General features: G+C 34.2%; 1 protein-coding gene across 1 annotated transcript in view; it reads right to left on the bottom strand.

The window, feature by feature from the left end:
- The window catches only part of PCDH15 (protocadherin related 15), a 1,748,268-nt gene that overhangs the window by 524,166 nt on the left and 1,198,406 nt on the right, over positions 1-25,696 (bottom strand). The window contains exons 8-9 of the mRNA XM_077125289.1: positions 16,408-16,527; positions 2,980-3,090 (exon numbers count right to left, since the gene is read on the bottom strand). Coding sequence (XP_076981404.1) covers positions 2,980-3,090; positions 16,408-16,527 — 231 coding nt within the window. The remainder of the gene's footprint in view (positions 1-2,979; positions 3,091-16,407; positions 16,528-25,696) is intronic.

The raw sequence follows: 25,696 nt of genomic DNA, 5'->3' as shown, positions 1-25,696 counted from the left end.
CCCCAAACCAGGGCTAGAACCACAGTTCTTCTACTACAAATTTAATTTTAAGAAAAAAAAATTCTGCAGCTGTTCATTGTCATTAAAGAGTAAAATATATACTGTACAGCTACAATCATACAAAACAGTACAAACATTTTATGCATTTTAAGATTATTTCCACATTTCTAGGCCTTGTGTGTCAGCTGTTGGCTTTTGTGCTCTTTTGGTAAACTTTAACTTTTTACTTATTTTAATTAAAAAAATTGTGTATATTTATGGTATTAAAAGATAAAATGTGTTGCTATTATACTATACATATATACTATACATAGATTTTAGGCATTTCTGAGTTTCTTAACTTTTTCTACTGGCCTTTGGTAGCATCTATGGATTCTGCAAAACTCCCCCAAATTTACATGTAATTTCTTATGCCAACCTGCAATATAGCAAAACCACGATAGGGAAAGCTGCGATGTGGAAGGGATAACTATACACATGTATACACACCAGATATAACCTTCCCATAATAATTCCATTTTAAATTATCAATTAAAAAATAAAATATCAGTACTTAAGTGGTTTATGTAATACTGTAATAATATCATTATTCTAAGCACTTTTTTTATTAACTTGCTCATCTCAAGAACCCTCTGTGATATGTTCTGTTAGTATCTCCATTTTACTAGCTAGAGATGCTGACATACAGAATATGCCCAAACTCACACAACTGGTCAATGGCAAAATTGGTATTTGAATCCAAGCAGTCTGGTTCCAGAGTCTATGCAGTTACTACTATAATACATTCACTGCCTCTCATCAGAGACATGAGGATAATATCAATTTAGTGTCAAAAAAATCTAGAAACAATCCAAATGTCAATCAATGGGGATAGAGTTGAATAAGCTGTGAAGTGTCCTTGTTTTGATAAATTAAACTGCTATTACAAATTATATAGTCCTGAAAACTTTAACAGTACATAAAGGCATTACAATCTCCCAGAATTACTAAATATTCCATATATTTGGTAGAGTATTATTTAAACTTAATTTTAAAAACCTATATTGCAGATGAATCAAAACCCTTTTGCAACTTCTCTCCAATTCCATTCCTTGATTTCAATGATTAATTTATATACTTTCTCTTTATGAACTTACCCTTAAAAGCTTAAAATGCATCACCCCTTCCTCAGTTGTGAGTAATTTAACTAAATTGGATACAAACTGCTCCAGATTTCTTTATAAACATTTTTAAATTAAACAGCAAGTCAGAAGATTCCTTTTAGCTTTCATTTCTTGAAAATAAATGCTCATTTAAATTAGTAGAATAGAGATTACTGTTTTCTTTCAGCTGTACTCTACAGCAATCTAAATTTTCTGGAAAATTATATTAGTGATTCTGAGGCTGAGGATAGAAATCATACTGCATATCTTCCCCTAAATAGGAAAAAAAAAATTGCTGCACTATTGAGGAGCCTGAGTGGCTCTCTCCAATAGACTTTCCTTTTCCCCATACCCAGTTTTCATTCTAGTTTCAGCCACTTGGTACCAAGACAAGCCACTCTAAACTGAACAACAAAAGGAAACTAAAGATTGGTGAATGAAAGTCTAGAAGTGTTGCTTCAAAAATTAGGTATTTATTTTTCTCTAACTACATATGTATAAATACACATACTTTTTAAGGTGAAAAGTTATTAATAGAGGCAAAAAAAGAGGCAATTTAATGATACCTGGCTGCATATAAACTTATGCACAGCAGCTCATGGATGTTTTCCTTTCACCTGCCCTCCTAACTTTCTGTTCAGCTATATGAGTAGATTAGAATGCTCAGGGGGCATTAGGGACACAGGCTTGCTTTAGAGTCTCTTTCCAGAACTTAGCTCTATAGGCCCTTAAGCACATAACTTCTAAATTTCAATTTCTTTAATAAGAATGGTTTAATGACAATATTACTTGTTGCTGGCCCTACTGGTTTTCTGCTCAAGTGCTACTCTCTTTCTTCCTTTCTAAAAGACCTTTTTTTTGTTGTTTTCTTCCAAGTTGTCAATGTCCCCAGCTCCAGACCATGACCTATAATTGGTATATTCTGGAGATGAGTATCTTATTCTCTTTTGCCACATACAAGCTTCTTCGGCCCTCCTCTCTGCTATACTCACAGGTGGTCCATTTCTGTAAGAGGGAGAGAGATTGGAGAAGACCCTGGGAAAAAAATTTCCTCTGGTTTAAAAAGAAGATTAGCAAGCATAAAAGGAATCCTTTCCACATACCCACACTCATGCTTGAAATACCATTGTGAGCCATTAGGGTGTGGTATACAGCAAGCATATAGCAGAAAAAGCAATGGGAAACCAGCCAAATCTCAGAAAAGGACGTAGCATGAGCATTGAAGGAATCAAGTTCTTGGTGATACCCTTGACCTGTCAGACCAACCTTGGGCCATTTAATTCTATGTATTTTATTAAATTACGACTACTATTAATACTGTTGACATAGTAGCCGATATCTAGTGAGCAAATACTCAATAAGTGATAGCCTTGAGGAAGAAGACTTACCAATTTTTCTTTGGTGTAATTTAGAGTCCCTTGTGAGCTAAATAAAATGCAGATTCCATCCTCTAAGATTCTTATTCAGAGGGTTTGAGGATGGATTCTGGAATTTGCATTTTTAATAAGCTCCCAACTTGATTTTTTTGCAGTAGTTTCGTGGATCGTGTTTTAAAAAATACTTTAGTCTGGACTAAAAACACATGACTGGAGAGCAGACAATGCAAATGAGGGTCTCAGAGACTGAGAAGTACAGAGAATGAAACAATCTGCCTATCCCGCCCCCTCCCATCCTCTATCTAGAAGAATATAAGAGGATAAAAAGTAAATTGCCCCAATGGTAGGCTTAGGCTGTAAATTATGTGGAGCATTCAGAAGGCCTTCACTGCATTTTGGACGTTTTTAGTCCATAAACTCATGGACTACATGGAGAAATGTAGGAGGAACTGAATACTCACATTAGCTTGGATGATGACAAAGTAGCGAGTCTTATCTTCATAGTTGAGCCTCTTCCTTAACACTACATTTCCCGTCAACATGAGGGGGATTTCAAAGGTGTCATTGGATGTCTGGAAATATTCAAAGATAAAAACTTGAGAATCTTTCAAAATAAGAGGAATTTGAGAATTTAATATTGTGATCTAGTCTGAAAGTTATAGAAAACATGCTGCTCATCTGGAAATAAAATGTGAGTTTAAGCTCCAGATTTCATAGTCTTATAATTTCTGAAAATGCTTCATTTTGATCAACAGATTTCACCACAGTCATCTGATAATGATAACCAGGACACATGTGTGCAGTTCTTCAAATATTATTAGTGTCATCCACCGACAGCCCTGGTATACTTCTACATCAAAGACCTGGTATCTGAAAATCTTCACTGTTACCAATATTTTTTTTTATTTGTTTGATTATCAAAAGGTTAAACCATTGCTAATTTGTTATTTTTACATAATGTCTCTTTGAAATGTTGAAGCCCATCCTGATTATAAATATTTCCAAGCACTAAATACAAATATTAACTTGACACAGTGCAATTTTGTAAAGGAGTCTGAAATGGAGACTAATTTTCTCTCAGGTCCCAGCCCTGCTGCTTAATAGTTAAGACTTAATAGTTAAGTCCTTATTTCCTCAGGGACTGACTCCCTGATGAGGTAAAGCCTATACTGGCAATCCTAAGGGACTTCCAGCAACACTGATGTGATGCAAGCAGCTCAAAGTATAAGACAGCATAATCACACCCTAAGAGGGTGTAATGTACAAGATCAATTTCTCATTCTTAAAAAAAAACCTTCATTCACGCCTGTATTTCAGTGCAGTTTTGAAGACAGATGATAGAGTCTCTCAATAGCCCCAAATACAAGCAGTTTTACTTCTCACAAAGGAACTGCATTTTATTTTATTTATGTGTTGGCATGATTGTGTTTACGGGCACCAGATGATATACTCAGCTTGGGCTACACTGGACTGTTATTAAAAAGAAAACTTTAAAAAGAAGAAAAAGACAGAAGGAAAGAAAGGAAATAGCAATAAAGTATATTTGGTTTATGTCTGTGTGTGTGTGTGGGGGGGGGGGGTTTACACCCTGAGCTCCCCAAGGAAAGTCAGTCAAGAAAGGAGACTCCGGGAAAGAGGAAGGAACGGTAGACTCAAGTCTCACATCTCAGGATCATAGGATGAAATTTGGCAAGATTAAGTTCTAATCTCCCTCTGTCTCTCATTCTCTCCTTCTCTCTTTCTCTCACACACATACACACAGGAAATCGCACAACTGAAGTCTTTAATGATTTCGTATATGTTTACATAATTGGCTTTGCAAATCTTTTTCTTGGACACAGTTATTGAAAAAGTGATATTTTAAATATAAATAGAGAAAATGCATCATGATGATTTTTTACAATGAAAAATGGGCATTTGACATTTTGACTCACTTTTCTGTCACTCCAGTGATGATTATATCTGTAACTGTGGCTCTCAATTCTGTCAGGGAAGTGTAAGAATTGCTGAAACTACCTTAATTATGGGCAAAATCTTGTTTCATGTCATTTACACTATAAAACATCCCTCAATTTCTTGTTAGAGTGTTGTTATAGGGTTATTACTTTTTTTTTTTTTTTTTTTTTTAACATGGGCAGGCACCGGGAATCGAACCCGGGTCCTCTGACGTGGCAGGCGAGCATTCTTGCCTGCTGAGCCACCGTGGCCCGCCCTAGGGTTATTACATTTTAATGACTCAATATCTACAGCTCAGCAATAACAACTTAATATATACACTAATCTCTATAGTAGAGATTACAGGTTGCTTATCAAAGAGTCACCCCATCCCTGAACTTTGGCCTTTGCTCCCAGAACTTTAAATTAGTTTCAGGTATCTCATGGTCTTGTTCTTCAGGGGAGACTATATCCCTCACCAATTGAGTCTCAACTAGTCTAACCCGACTTACTATTGCTAATTCTCCCTACTAATAATTTTGTTGGAAATGTAAATGGAATCAAATTCTGAGTAACATATGGAAGAGTTTTTATTAATCAAAGAAACTCAGGCAAATAAGTTCCCCTTTTCTGTTTATAGATACTTTTGTCCAAATATGTAAAACCTGGTATATCAGCAGCAATTTTGGGACAACTGCAGGAGCTAGGCTAGAAGTAACCAGCATGCTGATAAAGGCAGAGCAGAAAATGGAGAGATGTGATACCTGAGGTGCCGAACTAACAAACCCTGATACTATTCCATCTCTGAACAAACTGTGATGAAAGACAATAAGTGACCTCCTCGGTTAAATCCCTTTTAATAAAGTTTTCCATTGTTTGCAGCTAAGACCAGCTTGATACATAATTATTACCTGCCTGTGGGTCCTCACATCTGAGTCCCCTCTTCCACTGATCTTAAAATTTCACTCTTGCTTTTGTTTTTCTCCTGCCTCAAAATTCCATTCCACTCTTCTGTGTGTAGAAAATCTTGCAAATCCTACTTGTTGGAGCCTTTCTTTACTACTCAATTTAGGATTAGGTCTTTATATTGACATTACATTACTTTTTCTGAACCACATCTATTATACAGGCTTCTTTATAATTGTGTATTTTGTTTCCCTCTCACAAAGTCCTCAAAAGTCTTGCTCTATGATATGGAGACATTTTCCCTTTTATCTCTAGCAAAGCAACTTAAATAAAGCAGGACTCAATATATGGATGTTTACAATCTTTTTTCTCAATTTGACAATTACTATTGGAATTATTACATGCCATAGTTAGTGATTTTATTGCTCTTCAGAACTAAACCTTCTCTCTTTTTAATTGAACTTAATTCTTAGAGCTAAATCCATCCTTTATTGATACCTGATATTTCCATATTGTTAGTTTTCATAAATACAGTTATTCTAGGAAACATAAGGATAGTATCTGCTTTATGATCAATGCACTTTGTGAATTGTTGCAAATGGGAAAGTGTCTGTGTTGATTAACTTATAAATTGGACAAGTATTGACTGACCATCCACTATATCTCAAAACTATAGATAAGAATCACGAGAAGACTCAGAAGTCAAATGTAGATCTTTCTTTGGGGACTCTTTTATTTCCTATACTAAAAAGAATACCGATAGAGACCAATTCTAAGTATATATATTGATGTAGCGACATTTCTAAATATCCATTCTCTCCTTGGCCAAAGGCTATGGTGGGGTTGGAACAAAGCTAAAATTGGTGAAGAACTATATTATTTTTTAAATCTTTTCTATGATTAGGTCAAGGAGAGAATGGAATGATGATTCTCAAACTTGAGAATGCACATGTATCATAGAAATACATTGTTCAGATTGTAAAACCCCAGTATTCATTCCCAGGAATTCCAGGAATCTCCAGGAAGCTGCATTTATATCAAATCTCTCAGGTGATTCAGGTGGTTTGGGTTTTACCATGAGAAATGCTAACATAGGGGATGGTGGAGACCAAGTTAAGCATAACAACAAGAATTTTAGCATTTACTTACAATCTCAACTCAATAATAAGCTTCTGGAATGTATTTTTTTTTTAACATTGGCAGGCACCGGGAATCGAACCCAGGTCTCCAGTGTGGCAGGTGAGAACTCTGCCACCGAGCCACCACTGCCTGCTCTGGAATGTATTTTAAAGACACATTATTTTAGTTTTTCTTTGCTTTGGAGCTAGATTCATTATGTTAACCAATTGGCTTGATGTCAGATGGGAATGAACTTTTAATTTTACTTCAACTGAGGATTCTCAACTCAACTGAGGAACTAAGTGTTAAATGTTTTTGTTTTTCAGTTAGTATTGAAAACCATGCTTTGCCAAATTCTTCCTGATCTCCTTAATAATAAATAATGTCAGTATGAGCCCATAACTTTTCAAGAACACTTGGTTAATAAAATAATTCAGTGACATTTTACACTCTTACTTCTGTCAAACACCTGTTTATGGTGAGAAGAAGGTAGTGTCTATACGCTCTCTCTCACCCTACCATTTCTTTCCCCTTCACTCACCATTAGCATTTGGGTCCACCAACAAGGCAGGGGGTTGGGGGTGCAGAGCAAAACCCATTTCCTTAAGCAACTGTGCATTTCTGGAAGCAATGCTTTTGCCCCCTTTCTAAGGTTTGTAGACACCTCTGAAAACATTAACTGATGTAACTTTCTTTGTATGATGGGAATTTAAATGTTGACCTCTCCCTGCACAAAATTAGTAAGGAAAATCCAAAAGTGGCTGCACCTGCTAGCACCCACGGCTTCCAAACATTCAGTCTCCACCAAGAAAGGCCCAGCCCACCACTTCCTGGAGAGTGAATCAGCGATCGCCAAAGGGCAATCTTCCAGTTAGTAACACGAGGGAGAAGGGTGGTGTAAGTGCTTTTATCACTGATGGAAGGATGGGGTAGGGTAGCAGGTAAGTCTAACGACCACACCACATGCACACTCTCATAGGCCACAGAGGGGGGAAGGATGTTTACACTATCAAATCTGTGTTTCCCCAGAGATGAGTTTCCATTTCTCTTCTCATAACCCTTGTCATTAATACGTGTGAATGGGGGGTTAGTGCCAGTTTAGATGAAATGATACCTCTCTGCTAGCCCTGTCTGTAAGGAGCTATTAGGCCCCACAGTTGGAGATGGTGTGAAAATGGAGTATGGGGATATTTAGTCCTATTTGTTCTCTGCTAAGAGCTCTGGTCATTTATCATTTTCTAATAAACAGAAAGATTTTGCTGGGCCCTACCTCATATAATATTTTATAAATATTATTACATAGCCTCCATTTAGCTTAAGAATTAGAAAATCAAAACAGTTCAAAAGAAGAGAGGTTTATTCTGACGATTATATATATATTATTATATATAGAATGGTCGTGTGTATATGTGCATGTATTTCCTGTTGATCTAAGGAAAGAGCCAAGTACAAGTACAAATGCGCCTCACTAGGACCACAGCTGGTTACTGGTGGGAATTTAGGTAACAAGGCTTTTTTCTCTGTCTTTCAGAGATTGTAAATTCTTTTATTATTGTTTTCCTACAGATTTCAAAATCAATCTCTCCCCCTCTTCCTGTGTCACCCCCTCCCAGGCATTCCCTGTTCGCTCACTTTGAACATGTTACTATATCACCACATTCCAGTGAACAGCACCAACTTTGTGTCTTAATCAGTCTCGATTACAAAATCCCAAAGGTAGAATCGAATCTGTCTTACACTTATCTCTGCTTAGGCAAGCGTATATACCCTCAGCTGCTGATTAATCTGCATGTTTGAAGCAGGATAAAAGCAGACAACTGCAAGTCCCTGGTTTCCTATTCAGCTCTGAAAGAGTTAACAGACAACTGCAAATTCCTTATTTCTTATTCAGCTCCAAAGCAACTAATACAGAACTGCAAACTTTAGCTGCAAATTTCCAGGGACAAAAATTTCCCTAAAACCCCTAAGCCTCCCCAAACGATAAAAAAACTTGTAAAATTCTGAGCCCAAAACAAATTCTTAATTTTTAAGCATAGGGTTATAAAGACTACTAGTTTGCCCAAAGACAAATTTAAGTACGTGACAACAGATCAGGAATTCTGGTAGCTGTCTCCTCCTAGAACACAGAAGATACCTGCTATTCAAAGGTTACTATAGAAACCTACTACCAACAAAACTTTCCTATAAAACAGGCTAGCTCACTCCACTCAGTGTGTGCCCTTCCCTAGGGCACAACTCATTAACCTCTTGAACGTGTATTCTCTCTTTTAATAAACTTCTATTTTTAATAAACTTTGCTGCTTAATCCTACTGGCCCTATTGTCTATAAATTCTTTTAGTTCAGGACCAACGAACTTGGAGAGGAGCTCAGCTGGCACCAATGCCAGCCGGGCACCGGTTACATGTTGGTTGCCCCCAGTGAGCAGCTACCCCGATTTAACTAGCTGAGATGGGAAATGGAGAGCTGGGCAAGGTTATGTGTTCGCTGCACACTCAGGTTCCCAGTAGAAAGTACCAACATTCTGATTATTTTGTTCTCTGTTTAAACAAAATTTCCCATCCTCTTTCCCCTATCAACCCTCACACAAACTTATACATGCTCATGTAATGATGCTTTAAAGAGTGCAATACAGCTCAATTAACATTTTCCTGGCCTGTTCCCTAAGAAATTATATTCAGAAGTGCCTGGTTGAAGACTGGGGCATACATGTTGAGTAATTAAGAGGTTAGGGGCTTAGAGTGAAAAGATCTGGATTCAAAGTTTTATACAAAGCCGGACTTCAGAAAATGACTTAATTAAATCTCTGTTAGTTGTAAAATAAGAATATTATGATTTTATGTGATCATAAGAGTTTCATGATATAATAAACCCTATAAAGTGGCATTAATTATACAACGATAGTCTTTGTAACTTATCTAAGAATAGCAATAACTATTTTGCTTAGCCAGAAATATCTTAATAGCATCTGAAAGATGCATTTTGACTTATATACAGAATTATGTCAGGATAGCGAATTTTTTTAAAACCTTTTGCATTTGAACAGTGCTTTTACCTTCCTGACTTGGGAAATTCAAATGTATTACATGCTTACACATTAGAAGAGAAATTATGTCTCATTTTTTCTCAATTCTCACCAAGCTATAGGGAGTCAAGCATATTACAAAGAAGGACAATCAACTCAGGAGGAGTTGATAAAAGAATTTACCACCCACTGATACAGCACTCTAATACCTCCAAGAAAGAAGCTCATGCATACTGTTTAAATGTCCTCAGTGCTTTTCTGAGTGGCAGCAATACTTAATAGAAATGCTGTGCTGTTTCCTTTAGCCCAAGAGGGACTGCTACTAGGGATATGTCATCCATTCCTTCTATTTTACTTTAGGTAGAAACACTTAAAATGCTGAATAAACATCCCTTCACTCTGACACTACAAAAAAGCATAAGATAAGTGTGATAAGACATTGTATGGTATGAATAGTCTTAACCATCTTCCTAACAAAGTGATTTAAAACATCACAATGATGTCTACTGTATAAATGCATTTTTTCCATATAAGATACATTCTCAAAAATGAATATTTCTGCAGAGCATGTGATGGCAAATTCTGACCTACTTCAAAGTATACATATTTTTTAACAATCAAATTAGTACAGTGTATTATAAACTACTTCATTTTACATTAGAATGAGGGCCCTAAAAACAGTATTTCACAATAGCTGTAATGTACATAGTACAACATCTTCTAATTTATAATTGAGGGAATAGAAGGATAAGATACTTACTACTTCTTAAATAAATATATCACTCAAGAAAGGATAGCTATGGGTATGAAACTCCCCAAATTAATATCTACATATATAATATCAACAGCAAAAGGACTCTATTTTTGTCATTTCAAGACTCAGGTTAGCGAATGTTTCACCTCAATGTGTTTTTCCCCAAACACAAGAGAAGTGAGAGGGGTTATGGTGACTTAATCATTCTTTCTTTGAGCTCACCGTTTATTAAATAGAGCAAATAATTTCCTCCATGTAAGAAAAGTGTACTCTTAACATGTAGGCAAAAAGAGAAAGAATCAGAGATTTTTGGCAAACAGCACCAATGCTTTGCTTTCAAGTTTGGTAAATCAGTTTGGTAGCTTCTTATTTTATTTTAGAAGGTAAAATGAATTCCAATAAGACCAGTTGCAGGAGAAAAAAATTCCATTTTAACATTTCTTCATTTTTTCTCATAGTTAATAAGAGTTCTTTATTGTGGAGGAAGAGCATGCAATATTTGGCTGTATTTCCAATTTTATAATTTCTGGATACTAAACTGTCCTGCCTTTCCTCACTCTATGTTTCCTACTACAATTTCTCACTCATGTCTTAGAGAAAACACAAGTCAAGTAGGAAAGATCGTAACAATGCAAGTGACTATCTCCAATTTTCTCCCTATTTAGACCAGAAGAATCTTTACCTCCTCTATTTTGTGTAAGTTTATAAAAAAGGCTCAAACAAGCAAACACTTTTTCAAAATGAGTATCTTTAAGTGACATTGAAAAGTAACAACACCATTGGGCATTATATTATGTGTAGCACATGGATTCTTAAGGGAGCCTCTTGAACTCTGCTCCTGACTAGCAAATCACACCTTCATGTAACCCCTTCTGCTTGAATGCAGACAGGATCTCTGGCTTGCTTCTAAACAACAGAATATATCATAGATAATTAACCGTCACTGCTGTAATTACATTATGTTACATAAGACTCTGCCTTGCAAGCGGAACAACCCTAGCTATTCTCCCCGCACTTGATGAAATAAGCAGCCATATTGGCAAAGTCCATATGGCAAGGAAGTGAGGGTGGTCTCTTAGAGCTGTCAGTGGCTTCCAGCCAATAAGACACCAAGAAGCCAAGACTCTCTATCCTATATCACATGGTAATGAATTTTCACAAAAATCTGACTAAACAGTGAAGTGGATTTTTCCTTTTAAGGCTCCATATGAGAAGTCAGTCTGGTCAACCCCTTGACTGCAACCTTCAGAAGGTTCATAAACAAAAATGAATAAGAAAATTAATCTTCTAATGACATACTGAAAAAAAGCTATACTTTCTATACTTGAAAATAGATCCATAGAAAATATCCAACTTGCAGAAAAGTGAAAAAAATTGAACAAAGATGCAGGGACTTGTGGAACTATATCAAGATGTCTAACATGCCTTATTAAAGAAAGGAGCTCATTGAGAATTATTTGCTGTGCTTCTAGTATGCCCAAATAATTCCTACTTGACTCAACCCTTCACAGATAGCAACTATAAATTCTGGACAAAATATGAAAACAAACGAACAAAAGTACCTGATGTTCCTGGAAAGAAAACCAAAGCACACATATTTCTGGAGGGGAGTAGACAATAGGAAAAGAAAAAAAGAGTGAGATTTCTGTTTTATGACTTTTAAACTGAAGGCAGGTTGCATTCAACACCATGCAGAGAAGTTAAAACTCTGATAGAAAACCTGAAATCATTCTGGTCTGAAGGACCAGAGGATAGATTTTGAGATAAAGATGGCAAAAAGTGAGGGGGAAATACTGTAAAGGAGAAAGCCAAGAGAGAGGAAAATTTTCCATTTATAAACTATTCCCAAATGTTTGGTTGATCTCAAAACTACCCATGTGTGGGGCAGACTAAAAGCAGATCAATGAAGGCAGGGTAGTGGAAGAAGCTTAGGGAGACTGAACTGAGATGTGAGCTGCATCCCAGATGAAGAGTTTTCAGTTTGACTCCTATCAAGTTAATTGTTTCATAAAATTAAACAAACCAAAACCTCAGCACTCTTCAGAGGAGTATAATTGAATCCAGAATCTAAGCAAAATAATACTCACAATGTCCAGGATAGTGTAAGAAAACAACATGATATATAATGAGCTGGGGATTATGTTTCATTTTTAAGAGGAGAGACAAACAAGTAAGACCACCATTAGGAAAAACAGACAAGAATTTTAAAACATTTAGCATAACTATAACTATACTCAGGGATGTAAAAATAAAAAAGAAATGTTCTGTATAAAAATATAGGAAATTTTTTCAACAAAGAAACAGAAACTATAAAAATATGGAGAATCTACAACTGAAGAATACACTATCTCTCTTTTTAAAAGACCACTAGATAAGCAAAAGAGCAGAATGGACTTGGTAGAAAATTCAGTGAACTTGAAAATAGATTAGTAGAAAAGATTCAATTTGTAGAAAAGATAAAAAACCTGGAAGAAGAACTGAACAGAGACTCAGGGAGTTGTAAGACTACATCAAGACGTCTAACATGCCTGTCACTGGTGTGCCAGAAGAAGAAAAGTCAGGGAAATGAGTAGGGAACTATTATAAAAAAATCACTTTAGTTTATGTAAGACAAATTTAGAGATTCAAGGAGCTCAGCAAAACCCAAAAACTGCAATTTCAAAGAAAACAGCACCTTAACATGCCATAGTCAAGTTTCTAAACACCCATAATTAAAAGAAAATCTTGATGGCAGCCAGAAAAAAATGACACATTACATAGAGAATATGAAAACATGATTCAAATTTCCATGGAATTATTTAAAAATCACTAGAGGCCCATGTTTAAAATGCTGAAAAGAATTAATTAAAATTATTAATGTTATTGCCTTAAGGCAGAAGTAACTCCTGCAAATGTCTAAAAGATGAAGCAGCTAATGTAAATTAGTAAAGTGACCAGGGTATAAGTGGATATAGTTATATAGCCTGAGTTGTAGGAGTTGAGATCTGATGGGAAAGTTTTAACTCAACTTCAGCTGATTGTCATCTTACTGGAAATCAGAACCGGTGTTGTCATAATTTCTGTGTTTTATGAAAAGAGAGAAACATAGACATGGTTGTGAAATTGATTTTAGATATTGGCTTCAAACTTTTCTTAAAAATAATTTGTGTCCAAACAAAATGTGTAAGGGCAGAATGATATTTCCAATAATACATTTTTTATGATAATGAACAATGTAGCATCAGATTGAAAAAGAAAAATAGAATTTTTAAAGTGAAACAGCCAATCTACACTTTCTACCCTTTACCAGATTGCAAATATGGTAAATTGGATTATGCCCACAATTTAGCATGTTCTTAATCTTAATCCACATTGCTGTTAATTTGAAGAAGTTAATTTAAATGAACTGATTGAGGTTGGTATTAATGCTGATTACTGGCATTCTTTGTAAGCAGAAGAAATCCAGTTACAGTTAAAGAAAGCCATGGGGTGAGGCCAGAAGCCAGAATTTAGTCTGAACCCAGAATAGAAAGGAGAGGACATGGCCATGTGATGGGAAAGCTAAGAAACCCAAGTATTGCCAGCAAGCCAAAATGGTACACCATCCTGAGAAGAAGCAAACCTTCTAGCCAATGCCTTGATTTAGACATCTGGCCTGTGAAATGATAAGCCAATAAATTCCCATCTCATTGTGTGTCAGCAGCCTGACAAACAAAGAAAGGGAGATTAATTTGAAAGAAAGTATAATTGTGATTACAGAAAAACCAGAGATGGCCATATAGTCAGGCTAAATAATAGGCTCATTATACATATAATTTTCATTTGAACTTAAGAAATAGGCAGAAAAACATTATGATACTATGACTATATGCAGAATTGCCAGAGATTTAACAGTTGGTAGATTCTTAAAATCTTCAGGTATTTTTCTCAAATAAATCTTACAAGCATATGGTACTGTGCCTTAATCTAAGTTTATGATAGTTAAATATGGATGCTCTCGCTAAGGATGGACTGGGCTAATGCTTTCTCCATCAATATACCCGAAGTTATGTGCATCATGATGTCCTTTTTTTTCTGCTGTAAGACCATATCCAGTGTATCATTTCATTTATTCCATTGGAGTGTTGGCTTGCTAAAGTACATTTCTCTTTTTGTAATTTGGGAACTGCATATGACTGATAGGTTTATCCCTTCAGTAGAAAGTAAGAGACACATATTACACTTGATGCAAAGCTCACAAATCCCTGAAAGGGGAAAATATTCTGAAGGGATTACTATACAGCAAAAAAAGCATTTGAGCCTCACAAAACTTCTAAAAATAGTTCTAAGTAGCACCTTTTATTCATATCATATCTTAACCTAGCGTAGGTTTGTTTTTATGCAGTGTAATAAATATTTTCATAAAAATACAAAGCTTGGCCATTCTATATTTGCTGGGAGGTTTCTTTTTTACAGTTTGGGGAGAGAAAATTAGGAAATGACATTTATAATGTAAACTACAGACACAGTGCACACATATAATAAATTCTTAAAGAAACCTAAGTTGCAAATAAAATAAATGGTTTAGAGATACAGTCTGCATTCAGGGTCTGTTTCTACTTCTGAGGTAAATGTGTTTCTCTTGCCCTTTTCTCCCCTCCTGTATCTTTCATCCTTTCCCCTCCATTTCAGTGTAGTCCTGTCTGTTACCACCCTCTTCTCTGTCACATTCTCGTTATTGCCCCATTTTTTGTAACATTGTTTCTGTCCACAAACATGTCCAGACCTACTTTATTTAGAGAAAAAACAAACAAGCAAAAGCCCTTCCCTTCACTCTGCTCTTCCCGTAGGCTTTTTCCTTTTGAGAACATTATTTCTTCCAACTGTTATTGAAAATGTTGCCAGAGTTACAACAACTATTTCCTCAGAACACAAGAGAAGAATAGGGCGCATGTTCCTGTGAAACTGTGCTATATTTGAGTCCTGACTCTAGCTGGGAAGTGGCTCTGGAATATCAGGGAAATCACTTCACCTGTGGGCCTGTTTTCTCACCTATCCAATAAAGATACTAGTACTAATTAACTGATTGGTGGAAATACAATGAGAAAATTCATTTACATTTCACCTGATTCTCACAATGAACTTGTGGGATAGAGCCTATTACAGGCTCTCGGTCCTGACAAGCTCAAAAGAGTTATTTCTGGTTACTGTTTGTTTTGATCTACTTTTATAAAAGCTTTTATAAAAATATGTAAGGTTAAAATTAAAGACATAATATGAACTTCACCATCTTTCACATTCCTTGGATTAAATATAACAGAGAAGCATTAAACTAGAGCATTCACTTGAGAAGTGATTTTAAAACGATGGTTAGGAAAACAGACAGCATTCTGAGACGCTACTTTGGGAAAAGAAAAATGGGAGCTTGACAGGAAAGGCTTCCAGCTGTAGCTGTAGCCAAAGATTCTGATTTATATTTCATTGGAAGAAATTATTTCAAAGTTTAAAGAAGCAATGTCAAAATCCTTAGCCTAATGCAAGAAAATTAAAAATAAAATAAAATAAAAAAGGGTCCAAAGGGAGAGGATGTGACCTCTACTTTACCTTAGGTTCCATTTAGTGGGATTGCAACTTCCATAAAGGATATGTGTTGCACTGGTTATATCAATTCTAATGTTACATTTAAAATGTTTAGGAATCAATAAACACAGTGGAAATTTATTAAAAATGTATCCACAAATACCACTAACAAATTAGTTTTTAAAGCAGCAGTATAATTATGTGTGAAACTTCAAAATTAATTTGAGTGATAAGAGCAAGACACATAAGGACATGTATTGTATGATGTCAGTTATGTGAAATATCTAGAGACAGCAAATCCTTAGGGCAGAAAGCAGATTAAAGGCTCTCAGGAGATTGGAGGAGAAGAAAGGAAAAGTTACTGCTTGGTGTATTTAGAGTGTTAGTCTCAAAAAAAAAAAAAGAAAAAACCCACACACAAGAAACCAGACCCAAACAAAAAGCTACACCACAAATATTAACATACAATAATGCAATATTGAGATAATTCTTAATAATAATATATTTACAAATATGGAATCGAGAATTTAAAATAGAAAAATATAATACATATCAGTTGAAATAAATATTAATTTTATTCCACATAGCAAAGCCACAAGTAGGTATTTACGTACTGGATCATCTGGATTATACTGAATAACATATTCTATCTGTCCATTTGGGCCATCATCTATGTCTGTAGCTCCATTGTCTCCTGAAAATCCTGTAAATATTGTGGTGCCAACTGGAGTGAGCTGAAAGGAAAATAAAATAAAAATGGTCAGCTGTTATTTCATCAACTGCCTGGCAGAAGAAGTGTTCCAACACAAAATCCATTCTTTACTACAGAGAGGAGAGTAAGCAGAAGCCTGCAGTCATAAACCTGAAGTGGTTCAAAAGAACACATGCAAACCTTCCATAGGAGCTCTTATAAAGCCTGAAATTTCCAACTTCACAGTCTTTGTTTTGGTTGTAGAAATAGAAGGGCCTGATTCAGTCTGGAGCACATTTGGACCCATTATAACCATTGGCATCTTAACGCCTGTGGAGAGAATGCATCTGTTGTTTCTCCTTTGAAACACTTGATGCATTAAGTTATCTACACCCTAGAATTTAACTGCTATGAGGAAATTACTTTCTTTATTTTCAATTCAAAACTGCTTTCAGAGAGAGCAAAGAAATCTAGGCTGGTAATAATATGCAAATGGCAAGTTTGAGGAAGAGAAGAATTGGGGCACAAGAGATGCCTTGTGTATCAGAGGAGAGAGAATGCTGGGGGTTTCTTTAGGGATTGTAATTTTGGCTGAGTAGAAAAAGCCATGGACAGGAGAGATGGACACATTGTTTCATTTAGAATTATGAAACAAAACAATTTAATGTTGCATAAATGGCCATGACTTGATATTTCGTCCATAGTTCCAGCCTTATTTCTTATTGAGCTCCTCCGCAGAATCACTGCTATTTTCTCTTACTTGGTAGTCTTTGCACAATCTTTTCCTACACCCAGAAATATTTTTCTCAATCTTTCCTTCCTGTTCTCAAGGTTAACCTGGAATCCTACCTGTTAGTCAAGTTCTAACTTAGGTATTTTCTTCTCCTAAAGCATTCCCCAGTATAGCATTCTCCAACCCAAATCAGATTGCCACGACTATTTTGATGAGCTTGCAATTTATATTTTACTTCCTTAATCATGGCATTGTCTCGCTGCATAAATACAGTTTAATAGGTTATGTGCCTCTGTAGAGCAGAGGCTTTTAAATTTTGTTCTGAGATTTGTTTTGTTAAATTTTGAATGGGGTTCATTTTGGAGAAAGCGTCGGAGAAAAAAAAAAAGGTTATCTCATGAACTTCTAATTTCAGGGGCTACAAATCCAAAAGCCTATAGGGACCCATCAGTTAATATAAATGAAGGACCCAAGCCTGATCAGAATGGTGGCAGACTGGGGAGCACGTGCCTCTCAGTGTCAGTGGGGCCTGATCCCATGAATTTTTTTCTATAATAAAATATGAAGCCAATGCTATTTAAAAGATAAACTCATTAATATGATCAATTTTATTTTTGTTTTTAACAGTTTTTTTAATTGGAGAATAAAAATATTTTGATAGAATATCTATCTCCATTACGAAGAACTATAACCTACATCAGTGATTATATGTCACATATATTAATTAAAAACTCAAAAAAGAGAATATGAAAATACTGTATTTTAAATGCACATCATCAGTTTTAGAAATTTAAATTATGTAAAATTTAATGCTGGTTTGGTAATATGAATTCATTTTGACAATACATAAATTTTGAAATGTTATCAATACATGTAAAAGAAAAAAAAAGGAAAGAAAGAATTTGGTCTTTGAGTTCAGGAATTCAAGATGTAAATGAAACCATCCTAATGATTTGGCTAAGTAGTACAATGACAACTGTTAGGAGAAAGGAACTATTTTACTTAAGAAGAAAATAAAAGCATAACATTCTCCAAATCTAAACAACATTTTCTAAGTTTTTACAGTCTTATTCAAGATTAAATTTCCAGAAAAAAATATTATTTGACAGAAGTTACTTGCAACATAATTTGAAGATCTTACTTCTTACAGTATAATATTTGAAAATCAAAGACATATTTGCAAATTCAGAGACCCAGGCTGCAAAATAGTTCCATAATTTTCTCTAGCTGTACAAATATTTAAATTAATACTTTAGCAATTATTATATTTTTATATTAATTATTATTATATTTAAATTATATTAATTATTATTATAAAAATAATTACAATTTTTATAGCTAAGGTTATGTGCCTTATTGTTTTATATAATATCATCAGTTAATGTTTTTCTTCTTTACCACTGACCCAGTAATTCATGCCTCAAGATTTTAGTACATTTTTTTTTAACATGTAGAAACATATTTTTAAATAGGAAGATTTACAAATGTTTAGTCATTTAAAAAATACCTTACGTTGTATTTCTTTAATTGTCTTTTAAAAAATTACACTCAGTGTGGTTGGTTGAATTCTGCACCCTAGAAAGAAACATGTTCTTAATCCTAATGAATTCCTATGCATGTGAACCCGTTGTATACTTTCGAAGATATTATTTTTAGTTAGGATGTGGTCCAATTGAATGAGGTTGGGCCTTAATCCTATTATCAAAAGCTTTATGAAGAAATAAGCCAGTGAATAAAAGCTGGAAGTCAACAGAACTCAGAAGAGAAAGGAAACGACATTGCCTTGTGCATTGCCATGTGCTATGCCACTGACAAGAAAGACAAGGAATCAAGCAGTGAGCCCCAGGATGGGGAGAAAGCATCGCATTGCTGAGACCTCAATCTTGGACATATCCTAGGCTCAAAACCATTCCCATTATTTAAGCCATCGTATGGTATTTGACTTAGCAGATGAGAAACTGAGACGTTTGATGACAATGTCCAAAGCGGGTGACATTATTTTACAGGAAGAAGGGCTTGCTATCCTTTTGTTTACAGTTGCAATGGAAGCATAATCCAAAAGATAATTCCATTGAATCACCCTCATTTAGGATTTGAGTTTATTTGTATGATTCCCCATAATTTTCCACCACAGAATTTATATAACCATATTTTTACTACTCTTTTAAACTGCAAGTAGAAATATGATTTCATAATAAATTCTACCAGTGATATACTTGAAAATAAATATACTTGGAAAATAAAATAGCGTGATTGCCTAACTATGGGAAGAGAGAAAAAAGCATATGGTTTAAAGATTGATACCTTATGGAGATTTTGTATGGTTCTCTAAATGGAATTTTAAGCTCTTTTTTAAAAGGGGTTTTACAATTATTTTTCAGTTTCCTTGAAAATTAAGTGGAAAGTATTAGCATAATCATAATAGATTTCATCATCCTATGTTCTTCATGGTTCCATCTCTGTCTGCGATTTCACTAAAAATGCATTTTCCCCCCATAGGCTAGAGAATATAGTATTTAGTTGATACTGGAGGACAAATGAACTTGGACAGGACACACTGTTAAAGACAAGTATATTGGTTTGGTGTCTGCTCAGACTAGTGAGTTTTGCTCTTTTCCATGGTTATATGTGTATACCAAACATCTTAGCTCAAATTCTTTCTGATCATTTATGCTACCAGAAAAAAAAACATGTATTCACTCACAGATGTATTCACCCAAAAAAGTGGAATGCTGAAATGGATCAGTAATTGGGCTGCATGGATTTATCCATGAACTAATGGAGAACCTGTTCAGATCTAATCTAGAGTTGAAAATGTTTAAAGCTAACATAAAAGAAATAACAAGAGTAAAAAGATAAGGCTTTCTGTGCTGATAGTGGAGGTCTGAAAAGAATAAAAAAACTTTAATAGAAAAGCCTATAATAGATGCAAACAAGCAAAAGAGAGTTGAAATATCTTTTTTTAAAAAAAGCAGATTTCAGTGTTCTATTTCATTTCCTTCATGTATATACCCAATAGGAATATGTATATATGTGTTTACACACACAAACATTACCCACTTCTGATTTTAAAGTTACTTATTTTAATTTTAATTAATTAATTAATTAATGCTTTGTGAATTTCTGAATATTATGTGGGGGTTGAAAATCCTCACATAACAGTCAGTGTGTCTATTATAATCTGTTACCCCTTACATTATTATTCACAATTTCCAGGGCACATCTGCCATGCAGATGGCCATGTTCTGTGTTATTGAAAATTTCAACAAGCCTCAGATATATAAATTTGGATTTTTGAAGTGCATCCTGTGCATGAGAGAATGAACAGCTTGGACACCTGCCTGGAAAGTCAGTCACTTATAGAGTTTATGCTTTTTTTTTCCACAAAAGATTTGACACAACTATTGGAAAATACATACAATGTAAAGATAAATGCAAATATGAAAGTTAAAGAACATCACAAGCACAAAAAATAAATAGCTTAAAGAACTGCCGATAGCAAGAGAAGGTAGAAATTGAATGTAAAAGGAAAGCAGGTCTCAGTTTACTCTTCAGATATTTTGTTTGAGCCACAGAGTCAATAAAGCGAAGGTGCCAAATTTTCCCAAATTTATTTCGGCTTTTCTTATTGTGGAAATGTATAATATGACTCTAAAATACATATGAACATATAGATGGCCTAGCATAGAAAAAAGTATCTTAAAGAAGTTGGAAGACTTATACTACAGCTTCCAAAACTTCATTAAAAAGCTATAGAAATTGAAATAGTGTAAAACTGACTAGAGAGTAGAAAATTATACCAATTGAATTGTATATATGTGTTTATACAACTGTTGTTCCAGTTCAGGAACAAACCCCAAAGACATAGTCATTTTATTCATAAAACAGCAAGACTATAGTGCAATGGGGATACGAAGAAATTGTCAATAAATTGTACTGGGTTAATTAAATATCCCAATCAGAAAAAATACAATGTTGATTCTATCATAGCTTGCTTAAAATTAAATTTCATTGTACATTGTTAATAAGATAATGTTTCTAGAAGAAACCATAAGAGAATATCTTCCTGATATCACAGTAAGCAAAGATTTTTTAAACAGGGCATACAGATTGCAAAACAAAAAGGAAAAGATTGAAAAATTGGGCTACAATAAAAAAAAAAAGAAATGCATCCATTGATACTAATAAGAAAGTGTAAAATGCAAGTTACAAAATAGGTAGAGATATCTGTAGTATATATATTCAACAAAGAGTTCATGACCAGAAAATACAAAGAACTCCTTTGTAAGTAAGGAAGAGACAGAAAAAAAACTTGAATAGAAAATTCATTGAAAAGAGTACATCCTAATGAACAATAAACATGCGAAAAATTAACATTCTTAACAGATATCAGGTAAATACTAATTAAAATACCAATAAAACTTTACTATATGTCCACCAGCTTGACTCAAATTAATGAGTGAAAACACAGAGATTTTTCGTAGAAGGTGAAGTAAATGCAAATTTATTATACTGTTGGTGGGAGTAATTTTACCTAATTACTTTGGAAATTCTTTGACAATATATGCTGCTCTAAACATTTACATATCCTCTGACTCAGTGTTTCCTCTTAAAATTCGGATGTATATATCCAATAGCCATATGTACATATGTGCACCAAAATATCATGTGCATGAATGCTTTAGCTCCGAATTGTAAACAATTCAAATGCCCATAAAAAATAAAGTAGAAAAGTAAATAGAGGATACTCATACAAGGGAATACTGTATGAGCATGTTCTCATGAGAACAATGAGAATAAACAAAGGTGACAATAGGTGCGTGGATGAATTTCAAGTATAATGGCGAAAAACATAAGCCTCACAATAAAGAGGCATGCTATATAATTCCATGTATAATGTTGTTCAAAACTAGCAAAATCCATAATGGTGCTCAGCATCAATTGTCCCTTGGAGGGAGATTTAGTGATTGGGAGAGGTGGATTTCTGAAAAGGGGGCAACAATTCCATTATTTACTGGGCTTGTGGTGACACAGTTGCTTACTTTAGAAACTTCACTGCAGTAAATTACACTGTGTAATTTTTTGCATGTATAATATGTTTCAATAACAGTGCACTGGAATAATATTTTATCCTCTAAATATAAATACTGAAATAGTTTTATTTAAAATTACATATGTTCGGGATATGCTGCAAAATAATCTTTGCCAGGAGATGGGGCGAGTGAAATGAATGAGATATATTAACAGTGCTAGTAATTGCTGGAGCTGGGCGATAAGTGTCATCCTTTGTCATTATTTGGAATTTTACCAATAAAAAATTAAACAGACAACAACAAAACAATTCAGTGCACTGTTTTTGTTTGCCCAGTATCTCTTTCTCACATTTATATCTTACCCAACTTTCGTTTTAATTGTCTCATGTCAATATGAGAAGATTAAAAATAAAAATGTATATGAAGTATTGGAGGATGTTCGGCATAGTACATACTAAGTATTCTGTGTATCTCATAGTGTTGATATTTTTATTTCCATAGGCTATCAAAAAACCATTTTTATAGTCAGTCTACTTTTTTGAAAAGCATTGGGGATATTAAAGCATTGAGTTTAGGAAATTTTAAAAAGAAAAAACTCTTGCTTCTGCAGGAAATAGCAATACAAATGGAAAATTGTATTTTTCAAATAAAAAGTATGCAATTTAATCACCAAGGTACAACATTTCTGAATCCAACATCTCCCACCTGTCACAAAAAAAAAAAACATGCAAAAAAATCAATCACATCAACTTACTAAAAAATAGATATCACTTTACAAACTCAAAAACAAAAACAATTCTAAGGAGTAGAATTCCAATACAAAATAAAACAGTATTTTGGGGTCATAGTAGGGAATTAAATGTAAGGACATTCTCTTTAAAACAATGTCTGACTTTGTGTTACAGAAACTAATGGAGAAAAATAAAATTGGACAAGATATTATAGATAAGTGGTTAAATATGGAATTTAGTATAGGAAACGATTGCATTAATTATTTACTCTCTGTTGTATTTTACTTTGCAATATAGATTTTAGACAAAATATATGTCCAGCAAACATCTGAAAGGAGTTGGATTATCTCTACGTATCCATCTATTTATCTATCTATCTATCTATCTATCATCTATCTATGTACACATCCATCTATCCATCCATCTATCACATAACATTTAGATCTATTTCCTATTAGAAAACCGAGACCTAGTTCCCCATGTTGGGTAGATAACAACACTTAAATGCTATATCTCAAAACTACCAACTCCCTTACATTATTATCATGACTGAGAAAAAGAAAAAAAAAGTGACAGAAGGCACATGCCTTAGAGAAGGTATATGAAGCAGAATTGTGACAAAAACAATTGGGTGTCAATAATAAACTGAGGGAAAGAGAAAAGGGTTTCTCTAGAGAGCCTGTTACTGATCCCCATAGTAAAAGATCATGATGCTTAGCCTTATTTCCCTCATTGGCCATTGGAAGCAATGGTGGAACAAGGACAATAGATCTGAAACTATGAACTATTTGTTACCATTTTCCTTGTGTTTGCTTTTACTGCTTTAGCTATTGTAGAGGTTTTATATTCCGAACTCACTGATACATGTCACACTCTGGTGATGGACAGTTTAGAAAATACATTTGACTATATCCCCTGAGCACTTCCTTCTCCATTTAAAATGACCAGAGTTTTTAAATAATTCTTTCTAAATTTTATTGTGAAATCCAGAAAATGCCAAGCAGTCTGTACGAAAAGTGAATTCAAAGCAAGCTGTTTAGTTAATTAATTTTCCTTAGCCTTACTATGTCCAAAATGAATATTTGGTTTTTGTGCTGATCCCTCACATCATATTTTTCAGACAGAGTTGCCTTATCATTAATCTTGATAAATCAGAGTCAATTAAATCTTAAGACCAAACTTGGTTTCCATAAAAGAGCTTATCTGTGAGTAGGCAGAAGTTGGTCTCTTGAATATTTTATTTATCTCTTTGAGAACCAACAGAAGCCTTAAGTTTGAGGCTTGAGATTATTTAAAGTACAGAATTTCATTGAATCTGAGGCATGAATGATTGATTGTAAGATTCACCATTATCTTATTTATCATAAATACTTCTATTAAAATATGACATGACATATTGTAAGATACAGTTTTTGTTGATTCCATGTGAAAAAATATGCATCTTAGAACCAATGGAATAAGATAATTGTGAATTTGCATTGAATTATTTATAATCTATTAGATATTATGTAAAATACGAAACATGTTGCTTTAATGCTTTCACAGTCTAATGGATGAGACATAAAATTAACAATAATCCTCCAGATCTAAATCTTTATTCAAGATTTTTTTGCTTAAAAAATTCACTTACAGTCCCTCACTACAGCACTTCAATAAAACTTGTGTACCATTCTGTTCCTAATCACTGGTCCAATGTCTCTTGAAAACATGGAGGACATTTCTTATCGGGAAGCTGACCTATAACACCAAAATGTTGTTCTGTGTCCTTTCCTGTCTAGTTCTATTCCAAATAATTTCCATGCCTGAAAATGTAAAACTTCAGATTTTTTTTCTTTTTAATTTCCTCCCTCCTTTCCTTCCTTTCTTTCTAACTTAATTCTTGTCTGTCCATCCCGCATTTGAATGGAATGGCATTGGTATCCCCACAAATTCCTCTTTTCTTTTGTTAAGTTAAACCAAGAAATGAATCTTGGATCAGGTAAATTCCCCAAATATGGCTGGAAGTAACTGTGCAATCATATTATATCAGGTCCAAAATTAACCAGGGCTCATTTATTCTGCCTCAATAGTTTTTTTTTTCCTTTTTTCTAAATTTTAATAAAGGATTTAAAAAATTAGTTCCCCATTTTGACCAAAAGCCTTTTGAGGGGTATAATATATTTATATACATATATATTTGTTTTTGTTGTTCATTTTCTATAGCACTTATGGTAGAAACTGGCTTATCAGTAGAAACTCAATAAATTCCTCTTATTTATGCCTCTGAGACTGAAACCTCTCACACTTGACAGTACTACCTTTATGTGCAATTTCAACAATATCCTCTCAAGCTCTAAAACCACAGTCTCTATAATATTTAGGAATAGAACCTATGTATGTGATAATTGAACTAGGATTTTCGATGGCTGAACAAATATGATGAGTGTCAGAAGTAACTTCAAGTTGTTACATAATAGTTATGGAAAAACAGCAATTTCAAAAACATAAAGAGGGTTTATAAATATAACCTATATAAAACAGGTGTTTGAAATAGTCTATTCTCTTTTTAGTATCTCATACATAAAAATATGTCCAGTAACTAAAATATAATCAACAGTCAAAAACCTCATAGCACTCTTTTAACAATATATATACATCTTGAAACTCCTTAAAATCAGCTTTTGTCATCTTTCTCAGTATAGTTTCCTAACCTCAACTGCTCAATGACTTCACAGC

Source organism: Tamandua tetradactyla, chromosome 13 (assembly GCF_023851605.1).
Source record: "Tamandua tetradactyla isolate mTamTet1 chromosome 13, mTamTet1.pri, whole genome shotgun sequence".
In the NCBI taxonomy this organism is placed as follows: domain Eukaryota; kingdom Metazoa; phylum Chordata; class Mammalia; order Pilosa; family Myrmecophagidae; genus Tamandua; species Tamandua tetradactyla.
The sequence above is the reverse complement of the archived record's forward strand: the minus strand, read 5'-3'. Positions and strand labels throughout refer to the sequence as shown.